The following is a 24727-nucleotide window of genomic DNA, read 5'->3' as shown; positions in this document are numbered from 1 at the left end:
TTTTCTGTCCATGAAGTAAAGAGGGTGGGAAGGGGCTTCCTCGGTGGCTTGGCTCTCGCTGGACCGGAGGGGGAGGGATGCTGTCTTCAGCTGCCTTGGGTGCACCAGAGGGCTGTGTGCAGAGGCCCCGCGCGTGCGTCCTGCAGACCTTGTGCAGCCCCTGGACGGGAGCCTGGGCTGTGAGGGGCACGGCCACTCTGGTTGCAAAGGTGACGGGAAGAGGAGAAGCCGGGAGAATGACGAGGTGTGTGAACGGCACAAGTGAGTTGCGGGGCGGAGGCTTCAAAGGCCTGAGTGGGTGTGTTCAGTCGCCGCCGTGCGCTGTGTGCGGGGCAGTGACGGGGCGGTGGTGCCCGCTGCGTGGCCCCTAGCTGCATTTCCAGGGAGAGGTCATCCACCCAGTGAGCCGTCTGCCCAGCGGCTGGGTCTTGCTGTCCGAAGTCGGTGTGAGTGGTTTGCCCCGGCAGGAATACTGACAACCACCCTCAGATGGAAACTGCTCGACCTGTGTTGAGAACATCTCCGTGGCGGTGTTAGCACGGCCAGTTACAATCCACAGTCACTCAGAAACCTCGCCTAAGCCCCTATTTCCTCTGCTAAGAAGTAACAAAATTAATTGCTCTTTCTCTGCCTGCCTACTCAGAAGTCAGTCCTTCAAGAAATGAAATGACAGAAAGGCAGGTGATTTACAGGGAGAAGGGGGACGGCTGAGGATAATATATGGACTGTTGTCTGACTTCCCCATGGGAATAGATTTGGGTGTCAGTTGAATGCTTTGCTTGGTGTTTCAAGTTTAATGAGACAGCTGCAAAATGCATGAAAATCAGTTTCTGGAACATGCTAAGCCCTCCCCACCTGAGCACATGGGTGCCTCCGTCCCTCTGTTTGGGAACTTTGTCTCTTTGAATGGCTTATCTTTCTAATGTTGACTTAAACGTTACTTTCTCAGACAGCCCTTCCCTGGCTGCTCATCTTTATCTAAAAATCAGGGCTCCATTCCTGTATTGGAGGTTTCTCTTTATCTCCAACTTAAATTCTTAGTTTTACTCACTGCCATGCTTGACAACGAGCCCTGTGCCTGTCACATAGTGGGAGCTCAGCAAGCATTTGTTGAATGAACGAACAGAAATACTGTGGTGGCGTCAGGAAGAGGCACTTAGTACCCTGGAGCAGCGCTCTGTCCAGTAGGCTTTCGGGGCTGAGGTGCTTCTACCTGTCCTGTCCACTGTGGGGCTCTTGAGCACCGGACATGTGGCTAGTGCGACTGAGGGCCTGAACTGTTAACTTTATTTAATTAATTTAAATTTAAATAGCCACAGGTGATTAGCTGCCACTGTATCAGACACCACAGATCCAGAGGACGTGATTTTATTAGCTTCTGGCATTGAAAAATATTACCACTGAATACTAACCCATTAAACAGGTAATTTCTGCAGCTGAAAAGGCCTCCTAAAAGCGGTGACCTGCGTTCAGCTCATTTTATGATGCATAATAGGTGTGTTTTATGGTCTCCTTGAGAAGCAGAAGCTCTTATGTCCTCAGTGACCTTCTGTGATTTCGGATTATCATTGCATTTTCCTTCCATTCTTCATTTTTAAATTTTCATTATTTTAATTGCGTTGTATCAGTAGGCTAGAGCCCTCCTGGGCTTTAGCTTGTGGGAGGACTCATCCGGGAACAAGGGCCTGGAGTTCTTTGAGTTCCAGCCTTCTTTCTGCCTTCTGTGGCTAACCTCAGTCAGCTGGCACTTACGCAACCCGTTGCCCTCTGACTGCGTGGCATGGACCTCACCGCGAAGGCCAAAGCTTTTCAAGCGAAGAGTAGGGTTAAAAAGAAGAAGAAGAATTAGCAGATTAAACTTTAATAATATATTAGGACTTTCCAAGTGAAGGTAGGATTAAAAAAAGAATCATCAAGATAAACTTTAATAATTACTGTATTAGAGCCATCAGATTTAAACTGCTGATGTTTTGTCTGTATTGTCTTAGGTCTTGAAATGAGAAATAAAAAGAACTGGTAGTCGTATCTTTTACTGTATTAAAAATAAAATGTTTAAAATTCATGTTTCATGGTGGATTTTAAAAAATTGTGTTAAATATATATATAAATGTATGTATATATACATAAACATATATGTATGTGTATATATATATGTATATATACATAAACATATGTGTGTGTGTGTGTATATATATATATATATATATATATATATATATAAAATAAGATTTACCATTTTAACCATTTTAATGAACATATATGTATGTGTATATATATATGTATATATACATAAACATATATGTGTGTGTGTGTATATATATATATATATATATATATATAAAATAAGATTTACCATTTTAACCATTTTAAAGTGTGCAGTTCCATGGCATTCATGCATTTACATTGTTGTGCATCCATCACCACCATCCATTCTCTGGAACTTTTTCATCTTCCCAAATTGTCCCCGTTGAACTCTAAGTCCCCACTCTCCCCTCCCTCTGGCCTCTGGGGACCACTGTTCTACTTTCTGTCTCTGTGAATTTGATGATGAATTTTAAAATTCTTTTCCATGCTTATTGTCCAAACTAATATGGACTACTGATACCTATGTGTCTACAGTAATCGCCTCTTTTAAAATGACCTTGACCTAACTAATGCATAATTGCGTTACACTAGGAAATGGTAGACACTTCTTGTTAAGGACCCGAAATCATCCAATTTAGTTCCTGCTCCCAGCCATCACTAACCCTACATGCTCACCCTGAGAAAGATCGTTTCTCTCATTTAAAAAAACGGTAACTCTAGAAAATGACTTTTAAGTGACAGGTAAGGTGGACTTTCTTGCATATGTGTTATGTGCTTGGGATTCCAAACTTTTTACCAGTGTCCACTGAGAAAGGCAAAAAGAATCAGAAACAGTTACTTAGGTACCTCCTACCTTAGTATAATATCGTTGTGACCACTGGGCACATCTAAACTTACAGATTCAGGATGGCTTTTTAGCCCTTTAATGAGCAGTTGGAATCCGGGGAATCTGAAGGGAAGCGTTACCCTCACCAGATGTCTTGCTCTTTATTTATTGCTGTGGGTACATCACTGTTCTCAGAAGCCCGAGGAACGAAGCAGAGGGGCAGCTGCGAGGGGAAGACTTACCACTGGTGTGGATGCTTAGAAGGAAGCAGGTGGGCGTGTCGGGGCCACCCTGAGAGATGTGCAGTTCTGTAGTCATGCCCTGGGTGGACGTCAGGGGCAGTGTCCTGAGGTCAAGGCCTTCACGGTGGGTGCTGGGGGCCACAGCCCATCTCAGCTGGTGCACGTGGAACATTCCTGAGGGAGGAGACCGCCGGGCGCTGGGGCTCAGGGTGGGAGGAAACAGCTGTAGTTTAGTCCCTGGCAGCAGTTCTGTTCAGCCCAAGTGTGGGGTGTGGTCCCTGGGAATTGGGGTCTGCGGGGGCACTCGGATAGGCCAAGCGGAACTCGGGCCTTCGGAAGCTTAATAAATGTGTGCTTTAGAAGGTAAATCCGGCATGGTACGTAAGGTGAATCAGAGGAGGTAATTATTTGAAGTGGAAAGTGTTAAAGGCTGTTTAATGATCCTGGAGGAAGGTACTGAGGGTCTCTAAATTTTGTCACTTGTGGTGAGAGTGGAAAGGAGGGCTGAAGTGGCAGCGATGTTGTAAAGACAGAATTCACAGGCCCTACCAGTTGGCTGGATGGAGGGAACGGAGGAAAGGGGAAGTCAAGGTGATCCCAAGTCACTAGGTTGTAATGCTCATCGTATAAAATCAAAAGGTCCAAAAGCATGTGATGAATAGTAGCCTCTCAACTGTCTCTGTCTCTCAGCTCCCACCGTGTCTGCACTTCCTATATACGTGGGTATGTGCATAAACTACATTTACATTCCTGTTGAAAAACGGTAGCTACCATGCACAGCCAATCAACACCTCTGTTTTTTCATTTCACAATATATCTTGGAGATGTCCTATGTCAATACATGTAGTGCTGCCTTATTCTTAATTTACTTAGCTAGTCCCCGATTAATGGAAATGTATTTCCTGTCTTTGGCTCTTACAAATTGTTTAGTGAATACCCTTGTTCATTTATCATTTTGCACACATCCAAGAAGTATATCTATAAATTTAATTTACTACAGGTGGGATTGCTGAATTAAACATGTGTATTTTAAATGTTGATAGATATTGTCAAACTGCCTTCCATAGAAGTTTTACCAGCAATGCCTGTTTCTTAGACCCTCATAATACTGTGATATCAAAGAACATGATCTTCCCCAATCTGTAGATATGTTTAAATCTAATTGTCATTTTAATTTGCATTTCTTTGAGATTGAACATCTTTTCATATCTTCCAGAGGCATTTCTGATTTCTTTTGGGAGAACCTTCTGTCACTCGCTGATTCCCATTTCTCTATTCAGAAGTTGGACTTTCATGGAATGCCTATAGTGGTTTCTCAAATCATGATTCTGGAGTTTTGGTGGGTATATTGGGATCATATTAAGGCAATAGTCATCTATTCCTATCTTATTAAGAGTTTGTCTTAATGAAGAGTGAATGTTATGTTTTGTCAGGTGCCTTCAGAGCATCTGGGGGCTGATCATTTGCTTTTTCTTCTTTGATCATGGGGTCAGTTAGAGGACTGGATCTCCTGCCTTGATTTGTCCTTGTGCTGTGCATGGTGGGCCCCCCCCCCCGACTCCCCCGTGGCCTTGGTATAGTGTTCCCTTAGTGGTTTCTGTTTGCCTACATTTTATTTGGGATTCTTGCAGATAGTTCTCAGTATGTATCTTATTCATCACTGAAACAGCTTCTCAAAGATGGAGAACTTTCTAGTGATTAAGTTACCCATCCCCTCATTTACGGTCTTTAATCCTCTTCAGTTTAGCTGTGGCGTTTCACACCCCAGCCAGTGTTTTCAGTCACCTTGAAATGCGGTTCCTTCTTAGCTTCGGTGATGCTCAGAGCTGAGCTCTCTGCTCGGGGATGGAGTCTTTCTGCAGAGGGCCTCCGTCTGTCTCCCCGGGCCTCCCTCCTTGACCCGCTTCATCCCCGTGTGACATCATCACCGAGGTGGACATCACTGAATGTGTCCGTCTGCATATCCCACCAGCCCCTCAAACAGTGTGTCTAAAATAATCGCATTCTTCTCCCCACCCTGAGTCAGCTTCTCCACTTGATGTGACTGCTTCTGTCTCTTATTACACCTAAAGTTTTCTTAATGATCCTGGCAGCATCATGTATTGAGTACCTGCTGTGTGCCAGGCCCTGAGAAGCCAGGTAGCCAGGAGGGAGGATGGGGACAAGGAGGGCAGGCAGCAAATGCGGACGCCTTTTCAAGCCAGAACGATGTATGCCAGTGCGGTTAAGACTGAATGTGTGCCAGGAGGGGAGGGCGGAGAGTTGGAAGGATTATTACTTGGTCATTATATCTCTGCAGTAAGAAAAGTTATTTAAAAGCAAAAGTGAGACGTGTGATTTTTGTAATGAAGAGACCAGATTCACTGCATAGGACTTGGATGATTTATAAGTCTTTAAACGCCAGTAGAGGAAAAGTTATTACTTAATAATATCTTCGACATTCACTTTTATCTAAAGAATCTTGGTAGAAGACGAATTAGAAACTTAAGGTACTGTTTTTTCTTCTGCCTAAGGGTTTGGTCAAATTATATTCCTGTCATTGGCGTTTTGGAGCTTGAGGACAACAGAACTGTTACAACATGAATTTTTAGAGCCAATTTTGACCACAGCGAAGTGACTATGAAGGCTGAAGGTCAAGAGTGTGATTGATTGGGTGATTAGAATTCCTTTTAAAACAAATTAGATGTGGCAGGTTTGCCACTGGCGAAAAGTACTGCAAGGAAATGAATCTCATCAGCAGATAAAATTTCTTGGATCATCAAAAAAGGGTTTAATGTTTAAAATATAAAGACACACACATACACACAACCTGCATAGGAATCCCTGTTTGTTCTATTTTTACCATGTAGTATCTAGCCTGGTTTTTCTGTTAAATAATATACAGGCACTAGATTGAGTATGTTTTTAATTTTTTTAAAAAATTTATTTATTCACTTATTTATTTTTGGCTGCGTTGGGTCTTCGTTGCTGTGCGTGGGCTTTCTCTAGTTGTGGCGAGTGGGGGCTACTCTTCATTGCGATGCGCAGGCTTCTCATTGCAGTGACTTCTCTTGTTGCGGAGCACGGGCTCTAGGCATGCAGGCTTCAGTAGTTGTGGCACACGAGCTTCAGTAGTTGTGGCTCATAGGCTGTAGAGCACAGGCTCAGTAGTTGCAGCACATGGGCTCAGTAGTTGTGGCTCATGGGCTTTAGAGCACAGGCTCGGTAGCTGTGGCGCACCGGCTTAGTCGCTCCGCGGCATGTGGGATCTTCCCGGACCAGGGATCGAACCCATGTCCCCCTGCATTGGCAGGCGGATTCTTAACCACTGTGCCACCAGGGAAGCCCCTGTTTTTAATTTTTAATTTAGTGGCTGGTACCCTAAATGTTAAATATATTGATCAGTTCAATTTATCCACTTTCTGTATTTGTCTTTATATTTGGGGTCTTCTAGGTGATTGGATTTGTGATCAGGCATTTGTGTTTGGGATTCCTGGCTTCGAAGCAGGCCGAGGGGACAGGAGGGAAGCAAGGACCAGTGTTTGCGAAGGGAAGGGAGGAGTGAGGGACAAGCAAGGACACTCTTTAATGGAGAAGGGTATGTGAGAGGGGTGGCGGTAGTTGGTATCTGTTGTCTTGGAGAGAAGGGTGGGGTGGTGGTCCGTGGAGAACTAAGATTTCTCTGGAATTTCATACACATCAGACACCCAGCTCTGCATTTTCGTTTATATTACATCCTCACAATAACCTTGGCATAGTAGATATGGAAATTATTTGTAGTTTCAAAGAAAAAAAGGAAAGCAGGTGACAAGATATCCAAAAAGAACTTCTAAAAGTAAAATAGTGATGGTGATGATGATGTGATTGTTAGAAAAGAACATTGCTTCAATGTAGCTGCCCTGGTGTTTTTATTCTAGTTTTTTGGTAGGGAGAATGTCGAGTCGTAGGTAGGGTCAGAGAGGTTGAAGTTGGCTATTAAGCTGGGTACATGAGGGCTAGTCGGGTCTCTACTTTTGTATACGCTTGGAAATTTTCATAATAAAAGGACTTTTAAATGATGAAGCAAAGAAGTAAAATAGCCTTGATTGTGATAAAAGGTGAGAGAATATTTATGAATAGGAGGGGAACTCGTTTCCTTTCTTCCCCACTGTCAGACCTATATGATAGCATTAGCCTGTGAACCTATCTTTGAGGCAGAATTATTAACAAACCATTTAGAAAATAGACGATAAAATCAGTTTTGTTTTTTTTTTAATTGTGGTCTTCTCAGCTTTATGTGTGAAGACTCTGCAGGAATCAGGTGGTCTCTTCATCTTTATCTGATTGCAGTAGAAGTTTTGTCCCAATAAATCAGTTGTTTTTTTTTTTTTTAATTGTGGTCTTCTCAGCTTTATGTGTGAAGACTCTGCAGGAATCAGGTGGTCTCTTCATCTTTATCTGATTGCAGTAGAAGTTTTGTCCCAATAATAGAGCGTTTATGCTGGAAGGAAGCCCAGGGCTGGAACTGTCTCATTGCAGAAGGTATACAGCTCCAGGAGGGGGATCAGAATCTAGTCAGTGAGCATCTGTTTCTGCAGAACATGGTAGTGGGGCCTGGAGGGAGCTCCAAAGGTAGGACAATAAGAGAGTAGCTGTAGCTAGTGTTTATGGAGGGCTTCCCTGCCAGGTACTCTCTAAACACTTCACATATATCCAATCCTTACAGCAACTCTAGGAGGTAGGGACTAGGCTTTCTTATTTACTTTTATTCTTTCATTGTGGTAAAATATACAAAACATAAAAATTACTATCTGAACCATTTTTAAGTATACAGTTCATTGGCATTAAGTACATTTACATTGTTGGGTAAACCATGACCTGCCTCCATCTCAGAACTTTTTCATTTTCCCAAACTGAAACTCTGTACCCGTTAAACACTAATTCCCCATTCCCCCTCCCTGCAGCCCCTGGTAACCATCATTCTTTCGGTTTCTATGAGTTTGACTGCTCTAAGTACCTCATATACATGAAATCATAGAATATTTTGTCTTTATATAACTGGCTTATTTCACTTGGTATAGTTATCTTCAAGGTTCATCCATGTTGAAGCATGTGTCAGAATTTCCTTCCTTTTTAAGGCTGAATAATATTTCATTGTATGTATGTACTACACTTTATCCATTGTTCTGTTGATGGACACTTGGGTTGCTTCCACCTTTTGGCTATTGTGAGTATGCTGCTGTGAACATGGGTGTGCAAATATCTGTTCCAGTGTCTACTCACAGCTCTTTGGGGCAGAGTCCCAGAAGTGGAATCGCTGGATCTTATGGTAATTCTGTGTTTAATGTTTTTAGGAACTGCCAGACTGTTTTCTACAGCAGCTGCACCATTTTGCATTCCCATCAGCTGTGCACCAGGTTCCAGTTTCTGCACATTGGAGGTAGGTCCTGTTCTTGTTTCAGTGTCACAGAGGAGGGAGAGAGGGGCGGGGAGGTTAAATGCACTCACACAGCTCATGTGCGACCCGAATCTGAGCCCAATAGTCCGACTCCAGAACCTCTGATGTAAAGATAAGAGGAGGCACAGAGGCTCGGAGACGCGGTCCAGGGCACTGCATGTGGGTTCAAGCCCCCGGCCGCCTGCCTGCACAGCTCATGTTGGTAAGCATCTTAGATTTAGGGGTTGGTTTTTCTTTTTTCTTTTTTTTTGGACAAAAGTGCTCTTTAAAAAAATCCACATTCTTTAGAAAGATATTATATGTTGAATATCTCTGTATGTCTTTCCCCTGCCTTTCTACATTTACGCTTTAAAATGTTTTGTTATTTAAAATATCTTTCAAGATGTATGCAATATGTTTGATTTTCTTTTTATTTGAGTTCTTGGGTCAAATTTTGCTTTTAAATGCTTTGAATAAATACGAATTGATTTTGCTGGAGTTTTGTATATATCTTTGCTCTACGTACCTTTGCCAGAAGTTTGCTTTCAAATAAAACCAAACAAAACTATCTAAGCCGAACTTACATGGGGGGAAACTTGGAGAGTATCAATGGTAAACACTGAGGACTTTTAAAAAAAAATTCAGATAAAGTGAGTTTTCCATCTTTTATCAGTAGAGGAGCAACAGGAAGGAAATGGACCCATTTCTTTAATCCTTGGGTGTATTTTGCTAAGAGGGCTTGCATCCTCCCCCACAGAGCAGTCACGAGGGGCTTTGCAGCATCCTGAAATGAGCGTGCTTCCCGGGGGACACTGGCTCAGCTGGGCCCGTGTGTCAGCTCATGTCCCAGCCCGTCTCCAGAGCCCCTCACATTGCTGCCAGGGAGGTGCCCCCTGCAGATACAGACCGAGGGTCTCCTGGACCCTGCTCATCCCAGCAGACCCTCTGGGTGGGCGACCTTGTCTGTGCTGCATTTTAAGGGCAGGGCTGTGTGTGCATGGCCCCGAGCCCCTCCTAGGGTTGAGGGTGAGTGGCTTGTACCATCCACCGTCACAGCTGGGTGTGAGATTTAGACAAAGGTCCCAGTGTATCAAGGGCCCACAGTCATGCTCAGATGGACTCTGCTCTGGACGGCATCTTTAGAATAATCCCTAATTCGGTGGTTCCCAACTTTGGCCGTGCACTGCAGGCCACCTCCAGAGAGTCCCATGTCACTGGCCTGGTGTGTGCCTTGGCCATTGGGATTTTTAAAAAGCTTCACAGATGATTCTAAATGTATGGTCAAGGTATGGGATCGTTGGTCTAATTCCTCTTGAGTACCTTGTTCTTTGGGCTGTAATTAAGATTTTTCTCATCACAAAAGATACAGAAATGCCTTTTCTCAGGGTGTCCTTATTAGCAGGGATTGCTGGAAAATATTCCTCACACACACAGGGACTGTCTTCTGTTTTGTTTATTTGTGTTGGAAGAGACAAATAAATCACGTCCTTATGGGGTATGTCTCTATTCATGCGACTTAGCCCTGGTGTCTGTAGGGGACGGGTCTCGCTTACGCTGCGGAGACTTGAGGTCAGGAACGTGGAGGAAGGACAGGGATCCGCTCGCCTAGATTTCACTGCCGGCTCCCGGTCACTCTGCGTTCCGAGGGCAGTTTCATTCTATAAACTGAAAACCGTGACGGGTTCAAGCTGACGCTTCTGTAGTTCCTGAAGTCTACTCACCCAGAGCCTCACCACCCCTGTGCATTGGAACACTCAGTGTGGCATTACTTTGGGAAACGTGGCTGTGTGTTTGACTACACCACGTAGGCCCTCCGAGGGTTCCTCGGTTTAGAGGGATGCTTTGCCTTAGCTCCTCCTGGGCCCTCGGAGTTTCTTTAAAAAGTCAGTGACAGGGCTGGCATCATCCTCCCTGTGTGACTGTGGCTTTAAGATTATTTGGTTGAAAGTTCGTGAAAGTTTAGAGATGAGGTTTGGGGAAACAAGCGTTCTCCCTGCTTTGATTTCATTTTAAAAATGAATGTTTAGATGTAAAATTTTGAAACTTTGTCATTGTTTTGTATTCTGTTTTTCTGTGAGAGCTCCATCAGTAGTTGAAGCACAGAGGGTGTATCTGATCCATGGAATTGCTTAGAGACCTCACCTAAGGGCAGAAAATGGTTGGCTCACACCAGTAGCTGAGGACAAGGACTGCCTGACCCACCCCAAACCCTTTTCAGATACAGGCAGAGCAGAGAAACGTATACCTGTGTGTGTGTACATGTAGGTATATGTAGTATAAGCGTGTAGAAATGTTACTCTGTGTTCGTACGTAGCTGCTGATTCAGTGACGTAAAGGAGATTCTCTTGGGGACCCCTGCCGGTGATCTTCCTTTGTTTTTTCAAAGAGAGGCACATTTGGGATTGACGTGTTTTCCCGTTCAGGTAATTTCATGCTAGTTGTGGGCATTGGACCGGGAAGATAGCTTTCTTCTCACATTGGTGTGGATTTCTCCCTTAGTCAGTTACCTTGGTGACAGGTGTGTATGGAGGTGGGCGGTAGGGCGAGGGCCCTGGTGGACAAGGGGACAGTTTGCTGAGATCAAACGCAAGGGCATCTGGTCATGGCTGCTGTCTTGGAAAATGAGGGCTGTGCTCCCCGGGAAGGAGGGACTTCAAGGGACTCCTGGGCCAGCTGGTGTGATTTTTCTAATCTCTACTCTCGTTTGCTTTCCCTGTCTCCTTCCCTCTAACTAGTCCCTGGTTGTTGACCTCCAGGGGCTGATGAGTTTCCTGCGTCACTGAGAAAAGGTCAAGGGTTATAGCCACAGGGCGCTCCCTCGTCTGCTGCCTTCACTTAGTTTTCAACATGCTGGATGTTTAAAATGAAAGCGTCAGCAAGGTACCAGCAAATGCTCTTTAAAAATGTTGCCCCTGTTTTGTGTAGGGTGTTCTGCCGGCCCCTCCTCCTACCCCCACCCCACCTTCTCCCCCCGCCTCCCGGGTTTTCAAAGCCAGCATCATTTCTAAGAGAAAAAGTTTAGAAATGGTTCCCTTTGATTAATGATAGGTTGTGTCATCTTCATATAGGAAGTGTAGAGGCAAATATTATATGAGTAGGGTGGGGAGGGGCTGCTAATACAGCTATAAAACAGTTGTGTTTTTGTAAAGCTAACAAGTGCTATTCTGGTTTTATTGAGACGGAGATAGATGGTTACAGTGACCCGCCGCCTCTGTGCCAGGCATTCTCTGTTGAGAAAACCAGGATGAGTGAGACGTGGTCCCTACCCTCTAAGGACTTACCAGGGAGCTCCCCGCGCCATTTGACTTCTTAGCTGTGGACTCTTCCAAGTCATCGGTCACGCCCGTCTCCCTCGTTGTCCACCTGCAGGTGCCAAGGCAGCCGTTGTCTCACATCCTGGTGCAATTCCTCTTTGGAGTTCGGTGCTGTCTTTTCACACCTGCTACTCCAAGTGGGGTCCTGGGATGGCAGAGTTTCAGGTCCCCCGCCCCCCATCCGTGTTATAACAGGAACCCCAGGTGACAGAGGACTTGTGCATTCAAAATGTGTCGATATAGGGGCTTCCCTGGTGGCGCAGTGGTTGGGAGTCCGCCTGCCGATGCAGGGGACGCGGGTTCGCGCCCCGGTCCGGGAAGATCCCACGTGCCGCGGAGCGGCTGGGCCCGTGAGCCGTGGCCGCTGGGCCTGCGCGTCCGGAGCCTGTGCTCCGCAACGGGAGGGGCCACAACAGTGAGAGGCCCGCGTGCCGCAAAAAAAAAAAAAAGTGTTAATATGCAGATTCCATTTGAGTTGGGCTGGGGGTGCCTGAGAGGCTGCATTTCGAATGATCTCCCACGTGATGCTGATGCTGGCGCTGGCTTGTGGACCGCACTGGCACCAGAAAGGCTTCACTCTAAGAGCCTGCCTCATCTCCCTTGGTGTCAGAGGGTAGCGGGGATGGCAGCCATCCTCCTCTGATGACGTGGGCTAGCACAGGCAGCTACCCAAGTGATCTGGACGAACACTCTCCCAGGGAGTCAAAGATGTGAGAAGTGCCCGCTTGCCACGCGCTGGACACGCTCCCAGGCCCCTGTAGACACAGGGACCCACCTCGCAGTCGTGTGAGGTGGGCACTGCCATTGTCTCTTTCACAGATGGGGCGACTGAGGCACCGAGAGGTTCCATAGCTTGACCCAAGTCGCATTTCCTATCAAGTGAGCCGGCAGGGCTGTGAGCCCAGGCGGTGCAGCCTCAAGCGCCCACGCTGGAGTCAGATCGTGGTTCAGAGAGGACGGTGTCTGGGTTTCGGTGGTGGGCGCTTCCGGAAGGCGAGTGGAGGCCAGGTGCGTGGTCAGCATAAGGAGGGTTGAGCGGCAGGGTGGGGCTGTGCAGTCCTTGTTTAGTGGACAGGATTAGAGGGGCTGGAGAGGCAGGTGGGGCGCCAGTGGCTGTGGAACAGGAGGGCACGTGGAGCAGACTTGGATTGACAAGCGTTACGTGGCGTCAGACGCTGGGGTCTCGACACTCCTTATTTCACTTAATCCTTATAGTGATCTCATGGCATAGGGGCACATTTTATAGACAAAGAAACTGCAGTTTAGAGAGATTAAGAAATTTTCCCAAGGTCAGCAGGGAGGAGGGTAACATAATTTGAATTTAAGTCAGTTTTGTCTAATTTCAAAATCTGTTTCTGCGACTTCTTTGCTCTGCTCCCTCCCTGGCAGGGACTCGGAGCAGAAGTTGGGGTACGGAGAGATCGGAGCTCGGTCACTGAGCCTGCAGTGTACGGAGGTCCTCGGCCACGGGGATGAGGGCAGGAGCACCAGAGCCGGCCGGCAGAGAACCTGCGAGGCCGTTCAGCGCTGGCAGTTCAGGCAGGCTGGGGCTCCCTAAGTCTCCCCGCGCGGGACCGGCCGCCGGCTGGACGCAGGGCGAACCTGCAGACGGGGTTAAGTGGCCCCCGGTTGAGGTCGGTGTCCATCTGGATGAATGTTTGTTAGGCTGGACCACTCTTCCTGACCCGCACCCTCCATCCCCATGTCAGCCCTGGAGAGGCAGCCCTGCCCTCGCCCGGGCGCCCGTTTCTCAGACCCCCGAGTGGCCGCATCAGTGCTGCCGCTTCCTCTGTTTCACCAGAGGCGACAGGTCGTTTCTGCTCTCTCCCCCGATCTTTATGATGATGACGTTTCTCGGCGCAGACATTCCTCGTTGCTCCAGACTTGAAAATCTGAGCTTACTTGCTTTAAATAAATGATCGAACAGCCCCGTGCGACCCCGTATAAACCTGGTAAACAGGTAACTAAGCTGACAGCAAGTGCGGTGTGCCCAGGGAATTCTTGGCCTCGGGATGCTGGTAATGGAGGGGATTGACTGGGGTGAGCAGCTGGGCGCTGCTCGTATTTCCCTAATCACTGACAGGCGCACGCACTGCCGGCTGGCTCTCCGTGGAGCTGCTCTGTGCGCACGCCCCCGGCCCCCAGGGTGCGGAGGGGCCTGTCCCCTCCCCCCTGCAGAAGCTGGCAGGCTGGGCTTTGTGATGTGGTCCTTTTCCTCTTCATCCTCACGGTCAAGGCCTGCGTTCCTATTTCCAGAGATTATCTTTAAATGGTAGAAGCATCAGTGCTGTATCACAAAAAGCTAAGAAACAGAACAGGAGAAAACACCCCCTTCACTGTCCTAAAACAATGATTATCAGTTTTTAATATCAGTTTTTTCTTCAGTGATTTTTATATCGTTGTATCTGTTGTTTTGCATCTGCATTTCCCCTTATTGCTACATAATCTTCATCATTACCGTCTTAATGGTTGTGTTCTCTGTTGTGATTCTGTACCATTAAGTAATTAACTCTGTTGTTGATGAGTCTCTTGCTCCCAGCTTTTCACAGTTACTAATAACACCACAGGGTGTATCTTTGTGCATGTAGCTATTTCCACATTTTGAATTAGTTTCTTATGATAGAGTCCCTAGTGGTATTACTAGGTCAAAGAGTATGAACAGTTTTATGGCTTCTAAAGCATATTGCCAGATTGCTTTCCGGAGGAGTAGAACCAGTTTACAATGCCATCACAAAGTCATTTGTGTCCCAGATGGCCAGCTAGGATTAGGGATGCAGCCTCTCACAGCAGGAGAGGAGGAGGAGGTGTGTGTGTGTTTGTAAAACTGGCTGGTTCGTATGTGCACTGATTTAAGCCTCAGTGACACTGTGCGTTGTTCTTCTTAGTAGGAATATACTAGATGTCCAATGCCCGTAGAAGTCATGCAGTTCAGAGTTCAGTATAGCAGTGTGGTAGACATGGAGTAAAGCAGGTATATATATTTCCTGTTTCCCTGGAATTTGACATTTTTGAAAAGTCGGCAAAGGTGAATTGGCAAGGGCTTTCAGCCACTGTGACGGGGGTCTGAGGGGCCCCCGGCTTTTCGGGACTATCTAATGGTTTGGAGGTGAAGGTGGAAGTCGAGGAGGTTAGGGGGACAGGCGGGAGGAGGGCGTTGGAAGTGCCTGGGCACGTGCTCAGGAGCGAGCCCAACCTGGCAGCAAAATTAACCTCACCTGCTAACTACAGCCTTTAGGGTGCTGAGTGGAATGCTGTGTTGAGAAGGATTTTGAGGTCCCATCTGGGCTTCGCGGGAAAGGTACTGTGATTAATTAGCAGTTTGTTCTAGATCTTTGTCCTTGCAATTTTCTTCAAGTCTTTGTATTTCCCTTTGGATTGTAAACATGAAATGCCTTCAGGCAGAGACCGGACCTTTTGAAGTTGTTCATTTTTATATCCGTCCCCTAAAGTATCTAGCACATGGTTTTGTATATTATGATGTAAGTGATGTTTTGTGCTTGCTAATAGAATGATGAGTGAATGAGGGAAATTTATACTCTGTCTTCATGGTTCCAGGAGTTGTACCGAAGCCCTGTGGTCAGGTGATGGGTCCCACGTGTAGAACGTGCAGCAGATGCTCTCAGGGGTAAAGGAAGAGGAAATTTGAGCTGAGAAATTTAGGAAAGGTCATGCTGGAAAAGACCTTTGATTTATATATATATGTACCACCTCCCAGGTCACCTGTCGGGACCTCCTTGTTCGACAGATGGAGAAGCTGAGCCCTTAAGGCTGAGTGTCTTCCCCACGGTCCCTCAGAGTGGACGGCAGCTGGGAGCTCAGACCTGGACCTTCGGGCTCCTGGCCCCGTGTCCTTTACGCTGCGCTGTGTGGGGGGAGCTTGGGGTGCTTGTTTTGCTACTTCCAATGCCCCCGTGCCCTCAACCGATGTATATTTGGCGTGTTCTTTGCTATATGCGCACATTTTTTTCTCCCTTGTGCCTGCATAGAAATGTATTTGGAGATTGTGACCTTGATGCAACAGTCAGACTGGGGTCCAGAGCAGTAAAAGCCTAGAGATTTGTCTTGAGAGCCAAGAGATAGTGCAGGATCAAAACCCAGTTCCTTACCGAATTACAGCTTCATAGTATCTCTGAGTTTGAATATAAACTTTTTTTCATTTCAGGGGAAGAATGTCCAATGTTAGTTGTGGTACATGATTTGAGTGTGTATTTGCCACAGTTGTGATTCTTATAAAACCCTCATTATGGTCCATATGCGCAGAGTAGAGGTTTACGGTCGTCCAGGGAGCTTTAACTTTGGAATCTGACAGCAGAAGCCCTGCGTCGGCTGTGCTGCTTCCCCCTGCTTCCTCTCCAGTGCCCCCTGCCCCCCGCAAGAGGACGGGCACATTGGTCATTGGCATTCTGAAGCTCAGGGCTTTACTAGTGAGGAAGCACTCGTGGTGAGTGTCACAGCAGGAGAATCATCAGCCCACCGCTTCCTTGACGCCGTGTGGTGTCCGCCCTGGGACTTGAGCGGTGTGTGGAACCTGGAGCCTGCTCAGCGCTTGGCGGCTCCAGGCCCCTTGAAAGTGATGTCAACCTCGCAAGCTGCCCGTGGTCATAGCTACTGGGTAATCGGGTTTGGAATTGATGGGTATTTACATTTCAAGAGGGCTTTTCCTATGTTTCTGTAACTTTCCAGTCTAAACATTTGTCCTTGATCTGACTGGATAGCTCTCTTCTGTGTAGTGCTGGAGTGTTTAATACCGGCTCAGTGTGTAAACCGCTTTCTTCCTGGGAGAGCACAGGATAATCTACTTAGGCCCACTTGTGGCCTAGTGGACACGGTGACTTTTCTCCACATCCCCACGAAACTAGCTCCGTCCTGCGTTCTGTGCGGTAGCTGCTAATGTGGTTATTATTCAGTGCAAAGCAGCTGGTAGAGACTTACTGACCTGCTGATAGCATTTTGCTGTAACATGCTGAGGTTGGCACCTTTTACTTTGTCTGGTCTTGGCGGGATTAAAGTTGTTTTCAGGATAGGAACTAGAAGCTTATTCTCAACAATTTAGACAGTAAGGAAAAATGGAAAGACGAGAGAAAATGTATTCAAGTTCCCTCCGCCTGAATGCAAACCATTCATGACATTAAAATTTTTTCTTTCATGCTTTTCTCCTGTATAACTTTTTTGTGGTTCTTATTAGACTGTTTATGAAAGTTTTACCTTTTCCTTTTTCTTTTACTTTAACATCTATATTTTTCCTCGTTATTGTAGAATTTCCTTTACAGAAGTTTAATTTTTCATTGTTAGGCCTTTATTGAAATGTCTGCTTGTTCTGTCAGCATTGGGCCAGAGACTTGTCCTTTTCCATCCACGGGACTCTGGCTGCCCCGAGTGTTATTATTTTTAACAGAACAAGGAGTTTTCTCTAACTACAGGGCTTTCTTTCTCTTTTAACTTCTGTGTGTTAAGACATACACACATGTATGCAACCCTGATAAATGGTACTAAGGAAAAAAAGACTTATACGGAGTTTTCTTTATTTGTAGATTGTGGTGTTGAACTCAGATCAACTTATTTCTAGCCTATCCTCTTTAGATATATGAACCTATTAAGACTGAGACCTTTTCAGCTTTTGAGCATGCTGGCTTAGTCAGCTGAGGAGAGGACCATGGGCCCCTTTTTAAGCATGGGCGCGGAGGGTGAATGAGAGCCTAAAGGTCTGTAGGTGATGGGCCACGGGGCCCGTGGTGGGGTCTGGCTGTCAAAAATGAGAGACAAAAGCCAGCCACAGACTGTGTTCTCCCATAATTGTGATGCATTTTTGATCCGTATTGATGTAATATATCCATTGTGGCTCCATGTGATTCACCGGCTGTAGGTTTGTTTGGGGGTAAAAGTGAGTTTAAGTAACTTTGCATGCATCATAGGATCTACTGGAAGTAATTGGGTTTTATGCAGTACACATATGTATTCATCCACAAACCAAATTTAGGCATGTAAAGCTCTTTGACTTCTAATGAGCGTTTTAGATGTGTGCAGTGTCTGAAGCTTGTAGATAATTTAGAAACAAGAAAATAACTTGGGACCATCTCCTGGAAGCGACTCGGATTGTGAGTGAAGCTGCAGTCCTTCACGGGTGCCTTTTGAATGTAAAGCACGGCAGTTCCTTTCGTAGTATCCATTTACCCAGAAATTAAAGTATGACAGTTCCAATAAGTATGTCTTCGGGGCTTTGCTTACTATTAATCTATACTAAGTCTCATAACCTATATTTGTGGAGTATTTTTTTGTGTTTCAGGTGAGTTTTCTGTACATTCTCACTTACGCTTCACAACGGCCCTGGGAAGCAGTGGACTGGGAGATGTCATTATTATCTGAGTACTTACTGTTGGACGTCTGAGGACAATGTTACCAACTCAGGAAAGATGTTAACCGTGGCGCAGAATATTAGAGTGACCCGGCAGAGAGAACCGAGGGAATATCAGCACTTACCGATCGGGCACATTTCTGTAGCTGCTGGGAGTGTGCTCATTGAGCAGGGTTTTGAAAAGTTGGGTTATTCCCAGGGTGTGCTCGAAGGCGAGGGGCTCTTTCTTCCTGCTCCCTGTTCTGGGCTGTTACTTCTTTTTTTTTTTTAATTAAAAAAATTTTTTTTTAATTTTAATTTTTTTCTTTTTTGCGGTACGCAGGCCCCTCACTGCTGTGGCCTCTCCCGTTGCGGAGCACAGGCTCCGGACGCGCAGGCTCAGCGGCCATGGCTCACGGGCCCAGCCGCTCCGCGGCACGTGGGATCCTCCCAGAGCGGGGCACGAACCCGTGTCCCCTTCATCGGCAGGCAGACTCTCAACCACTGCGCCACCAGGGAAGCCCTGGGCTGTTACTTCTTCAAGAATCATCTCCCAGATTTTCAGGAGCACAGTGCTTACTGTTGATTTATCAATTTTAAAGGGGTCCAACCTGGACTTGAATAAAAAATTGGGTGCCCAGTGAGTGCTAGAGATCGGTGTTGGGCAGTGAAATCACGGTCCCTTTCCTTAGGAGCTGCTTGCTTGGGATGCGTGGTCACCAGGAGGACACGTCCCTGCTCCCAGAGCCTTGGGTTAGGCAGGGGAAACCGAAGGTCAACAGCAGACCCAGCGCCTGGTCTTTGGTGGTATAACAGGGGAAGGACAAGTTGCCATAGAGCACAAAGGCGTGGCCTGTAACCCAGGTTTGAGGATTCTGGGCGGCGACCGTGAGAGTGTGTGTGTGTTTGGCAGGTGGTGGTGCTGAAGACCGGCTCTCGCCCGCAGACGTGACGGCTCCACGGGTGCGGGCTCTGCTGCAGCACTGGGAATTGTAGCGCTTCCCAGATCTCAATGGACAGCAAAATTATGAGCCTCCAAGCCTTATAATTATGCGAGGCATATGGATTTTATCCGTAGAGACGTTTTTGGTGTTAACGAGCCACCGAAGGACTTTAACCAGTAGAGTGACTTGATTAGACCTATAAATTTGGAAGACCTTGCTGCTGGTTTTGGGGAAGATGGATTGGGGAGGCTAAGCCTGGGGGCAGTGAAGCCAGTTAGGGAGCCCCTGTCGATAAAGGTGGCCTGATGGAGGGGGTGGCAGTAGAGATGGAAGGAGGTGGGTGGATCCCGGATGGAAGAGCTGGATTCAGCAGAGCTTGTGGTGGGGGCGGGTGTGGGGCGGAGGAGGGTGACCAGTTGACTGAGGGGGCTGGGACTGGGGAGAGGAGGGATGATGTTGGGGAAGGAGTGGGTTGTTTCTGTGTTCAGTCGGGATCACCGGCCCCTCTGGTTTCTCCTTCCAAGAAATAGCTCAGGAAAGTCCATTGGCTGTTTGCTAGGCTCTGACTTTGCTTGATAAACTGCCTGTAGTCCGACTTCTCCTCAGGTAGAGTCTCCTTATATCTTGTTTCACCTCAGTTTGAGCGGGTACGTGTCTTTCTTCTAATGATTAATCATCTTGCATATTCATTTGCATAAGGGCTCAATTTCAGGGGCTTCTCCCCGCACTTGTGATCAGTGGAAGTCCCGGTGGCATGGGGCTTACCCGAGGCTCAGGGGCTTCCAAAGATCTGCAGCTCCCTTTTGTCAAGATTGAGCAATAGTTGGGGGAGTATAGATTCAGTACTCTTTCATTTAGTTGAATTACAAATTTATATTACTTTTATCTGAAAAGTTTTTGGAGACTTTTGAGTCAAATTTCCTATAGTGATCTGGAGTTTTTTGAGAAAGAAAGAAATCTATTCACAAAAGTTCAGGGACTTCCCTGGTGGCACAGTGGATAAGAATCCACCTGCCAATGCAGGGGACACGGGTTCGAGCCCTGGTCTGGGAAGATCCCACATGCCGTGGAGCAACTAAGCCCATGCGCCACAGCTGCTGAGCCTGTGAGCCACAACTACTGAAACCCACGCACCTAGAGCCCGTGCTGCGCAACAAGAGAAGCCACCGCAATGAGAAGCCCGCGCACCGCAACGAGGAGTAGCCCCCGCTCTCCGTGACTAGAGAAGGCCTGCGTGCAGCAACAGAGACCCAACGCAGCCACAGATAAATAAATAATAAATAAATTTATTAAAACAGAAACAAAAACAAAAATTCAGTTGTGCTTTATTTTAAGAAAACCCAATACAGAAAAGTCTTAAATGACAAAGCAGGCAAATTCTGGGTAGAGATAATTGGTGGTTGATGATGTTGCTTCGTGGATTCTTGGCTTTGTGAGTAGATGTGCTTTAGGAATCTTTTGTAATGTAAGGTTTCTATGTTTACATGGCTTGGATTTCAGGAATAATCTTTTGGAATAAGGAACGGCCTACTTGGCTATTATTTAATCAACTAATATTGTTATGACAATCTTGGGCAAGCGTTATTAAGGATTAAGACCCTTCGCCGCCACGGAATGCTGGATACCATCAGACAAGGAGAATCTTTCTTTATGTATGTGATGCCTGACCTTTGCCCTTTACTGTAGTTTTTGTATAAAGCTCTCCCATCTCTTTCCTTGCACGTAGCGCCTGCAGAACTGCCTAGTGAAATCTAACCTTGTGTGTGACGTTTTGGTCTGTTGACATAAATATGATTCTAAAGTCATACATTATATGTAATGAAATTCACTATAGATTTACCTAGGTAAATGAATGAGTTTTGAAGCCAGAAATCATAGAGGGAGATGGGAAATTCACTTGAGTGAGAAAAAGGAACAAAGAGAAATTATCATAATACAATCTGAAAAAAAGAATCCACATCTGAAAAATACAAGATCTATACATTAAGTGTTTGCAGTGAAGTAATACCTCTCCCCCATCTTTCAAAGGCAGACTGACATGCCAGCAATGAAACATACATTTCCCAAAGCATCAGGATCTACTGTTGGCAACATATCATTTTGAAATGAATTTGTTTACCTTATTTCTAAAGAGTAGACTGGTTTTTAAAGAAAAGGGGAACAGAGGGCACCAGAATCCCTAATGCTTTTGTGATGGGCTGGTCCTATATGCATGTTCAGAGGCAAATGACCGTGATGAACTCCCATACAGGAACGTGCTTCATTCCAGTGAAGTCATTTCCCCCCTGCCACCTGGCGCGGCGTCAGCAGATGAGTCGTGCGCGAGGCATAAAGCAGTGTACTGCTGACGTTGCCTCTGTCCTCATCTCGTGAGGGCGTCATTGCGGAGAGGGGTGCTGCTGGCTATCCAGATGCTTGACTGGCAGCCTTCACTGACTGATGGAGCCACATCCCTGTTGGCTGACATCTGCTTTTAGAAGTTGTTTATAAGGAAAAGATCACTGTAATCAAAACAGCCAGAGAGAATTTTAGATGTCAGATGTACTACTCCCAGATTCATCTAGGGCGGGTGGCGCTGGAGGACGGCTTAGCTCCTTCTCTAAACACTTGTTTGTGTTGAGTGTGTTTTTCCTGTGTGTAAATAGTACTTTCGAATACATGTTATAAGCAAAACATTTGAAACATACATAGATTCTTGACGTTTTGAACCTTGTAAAGGAGTCTATAAAACTACCAAAATGACACATTAACACGAAAAAAATTGATAGGACAACATGTAAAGAGCTTGGAAGGCCACACTCCTGTCCTCACAATAAGAAAACAAGCTCAACAGACTGAAAGTCAGCATCTCTTCTTAGGTCCGTCCGAGAATCGACGTCCCATGGTAAGCAGCTGCCCCGGGGAATGGAGAGAGAAGTGGGTACCGAGACTCGCAGTTTAGTCGAGGCGGAGGTCCGGGAGCAAAGCGCCCACTCCCCCCAGCCCCCCAGGACTGGTAGGAACAGTTAAACTGTAATGGGTGCATGGCTGGGCGCTTGGCTGGCACAAGCCAGGAGCCCTGCCAGAGTCTCAGAAAGGTCCTCTCCTGCTTCTGGCAGTGGGAAGGGAAGAGTAACCAGTTTGAAATATAGCCAGGGCATTCTGTTCTCTCATTTTACCAAAATTAAAACTGTTTTACCAAAGCTTGACAGACTTGGGTTTACCAGAGCCTAACTGATTTGGGGGGATGGGATATACCCGATTCCAGTCCCCTCTAGACTTTTGGTCTCACCTAATCGGGGGAAAAAGCTTATTCTTGGCAAGTCACAGTCCAGGGCCACAGGCTCAGTGAAAGACTGAGAGCTGAGCATAGCACTGCAGGGGCTTCCCACGCCCAACCCGTTACGACAACCTCAGGCTCCCGGGTCATAGCAAGGGGTTACAGCTGATAAAACTGCAAGGCCCACACCCTGCCTACGGGGAAGCCAAAGGCAGTGGGGAAGGCGAGACGAGGACCCCTCAGTCTCTGACACGGGCAGCCACAGCCAACAGAAAACCCAGCCTGCTCCAGCCGGAGAAACATAAAACCTAACACTAGAGGCCTGTCTCCCTCAGTTCCTTCTACACAATACATCACGGCTGGCTTTCAGCAAAAAAATTCCAAAGCACACCAAAAGGCAGAACACACTTCGAAGAGGCAAGTGAAGCATCAGAATCAGTGTCGGATACGGCAGAGATTTTTGAGTTATCGGACTGGGCATTTAGAGTAGAAATGATTTGGGCTCTAACGTGCTAAGGCCTCTAATGGAAAAGGTGAACAAAATGTGAGAACAGGTAGGTGTAAGCAGAGAGATAGAAACTCTGGAAAGAATCTAAAGTTAATGCTAGAAATAAAAAACACCATTACGGAAATGAAGACTGCCTTTTGGCTTACGGGTAGACTGAGCTGGGCCAAGGAAACAGTCAGTGAGATACATCAGTTGAAATTTCTCAAACGGAAAGGCAAAGGGAAGAAACAATGAAAAATTCCAAAACAGAATACCTGTGAACTGTAGGGCAACTATAAAAGATGTAATACATGTGTAATGGGAATACAGAAAGGAAAAGAAAGAGAAAGGAAAAGAAGAAATATTTGAAGTAATAATGGCTGAAAAATTCCCCCAAATTGATGGTAGCCATCAAACCACTAATCTAGGAAGCTCAGAGAACATTATGCAGGCAAATTCCAAAAAATCTACACTTAGACTTATTCAAACTGCAGAAAGTCAAAGACAAAGAGAACATCTTGAAGAAAGCCAGAGAAAATAAACACCTTACCTATAGAGGGACAAGGATAAAAATTCCATCTGGTTTTTCACAAATCATGCAAGCAAGAAAGAAAAAGCTCACCAACCTAGAATCAGTGAAATTATCCATTAAAAGTGAAGGAGGAATAGACTTTCGCAAACAAACAAAAATTGAGGGAATTTGTCACCAGCAGATCTGCCTGGCTAGAAGTGTTAAGAGAAGTTCTTCAGAGAAAAGGAAAATGATGTAGGTCAGAGACTCTGATGTGCATAAAGAAGGGAAGAGTGTGAGAGGAGGGATAAATGAAGGGGCCCCTCGGTTCCGCCCCTCATGCTGTCCTCATGTCCAGCACCCATGTTCCCACCCGTGCTGAACAGTACAGACACGAAGAACAGTGCATCGTCGGTTCAGAAAAGGAAGAGACGCTTTCTCGACCCACAGCTGCAACTGAAACGGACACAGCAAGTTCTCTGGCTCGTGGAAGAGAGAAATACACTCCAAAGACTCTGGGCAGCACTGCAAATAGGGAATGAAAATATGATGAAAGCCACCTTCCCCTCGGCTTTATGGCTTTATAGACATTAGTAATGTACCTTATGGTGTCTTATGCCACAGAACATTTTCTTACAGTATCATCCTGCCAGTTACATTGTAGCAACATTTTGAGACCGATCACTCAGAGCGTCAAAAAAAGGAATATGTTGGGTAGACATTATGAGCTCTTTAAAAGCCAAAAATTATAATAGCTTTTTAAACTAGAAATGAAAAGACCACTGAAGGATCCTATACGTTTTAACTTTTAATAAGGGAAGTATTGACTGCTGTCACCCACATAAGCAGAAAACCCTTTGCGGTCAGTCCTCCTCCCTTTGAGGAGAAAGAGTAAAGCGTTCTTGAGACCCAAAAGTAAGAAAATCGCCGTGGATTATCCCCAGCTGTGACTGGCGCATTTCTTGCTATGACCTCATCAGGAACCACTGTTAAGAAATTTCAAGTACCTGTGTGAGTCCCTGTCTGGGTCTAGGTTTTTGGTCCCTTAACCCAGGAAGCTGATTGTTGGTGACCTGAGCAACTTGGAACCACAGTTAGCTTCTTTCCTCTTCGGCTCTTTGTCTATTTTGTATGTTATTTATTCCTCCTCTACTATTTTTTTCTTATTCTTCCTTAAAATTTTTCCTTTTTTCTTCATTCTTTTACTTTTTTTTTTTTTTGCGGTACGCGGGCCTCTCACTGTCGTGGCCTCTCCCGTTGCGGAGCGCAGGCTCCGGACGCGCAGGCTCAGCGGCCACGGCTCACGGGCCCAGCCGCTCCGCGGCACGTGGGA

At 46.2% G+C, this 24727-nt stretch overlaps 1 protein-coding gene across 5 annotated transcripts in view; it reads left to right on the top strand.

Annotated features, from left to right (window-relative positions):
• FARS2 (phenylalanyl-tRNA synthetase 2, mitochondrial) overlaps positions 1–24727 on the top strand; it is a 419843-nt gene that overhangs the window by 8705 nt on the left and 386411 nt on the right. For 2 of the 5 annotated variants that reach the window (XM_055079821.1, XM_055079822.1), the window contains exons 1-2: positions 4370–4492; positions 8466–8551. In XM_055079821.1, the coding sequence (XP_054935796.1) occupies positions 4452–4492; positions 8466–8551 (127 nt within the window). In that variant the 5' untranslated portion in view covers positions 4370–4451. Of the gene's footprint in view, positions 1–4369; positions 4493–8465; positions 8552–24727 lie in introns of those variants that run through there. The other 3 variants (XM_055079823.1, XM_055079820.1, XM_028479858.2) reach the window with 3 other exon arrangements.

This window comes from Physeter macrocephalus, chromosome 18 (genome assembly GCF_002837175.3).
Source record: "Physeter macrocephalus isolate SW-GA chromosome 18, ASM283717v5, whole genome shotgun sequence".
Classification (NCBI taxonomy): Eukaryota; Metazoa; Chordata; class Mammalia; order Artiodactyla; family Physeteridae; genus Physeter; species Physeter macrocephalus.
This window is presented reverse-complemented; position numbering and strand designations above follow the sequence as displayed.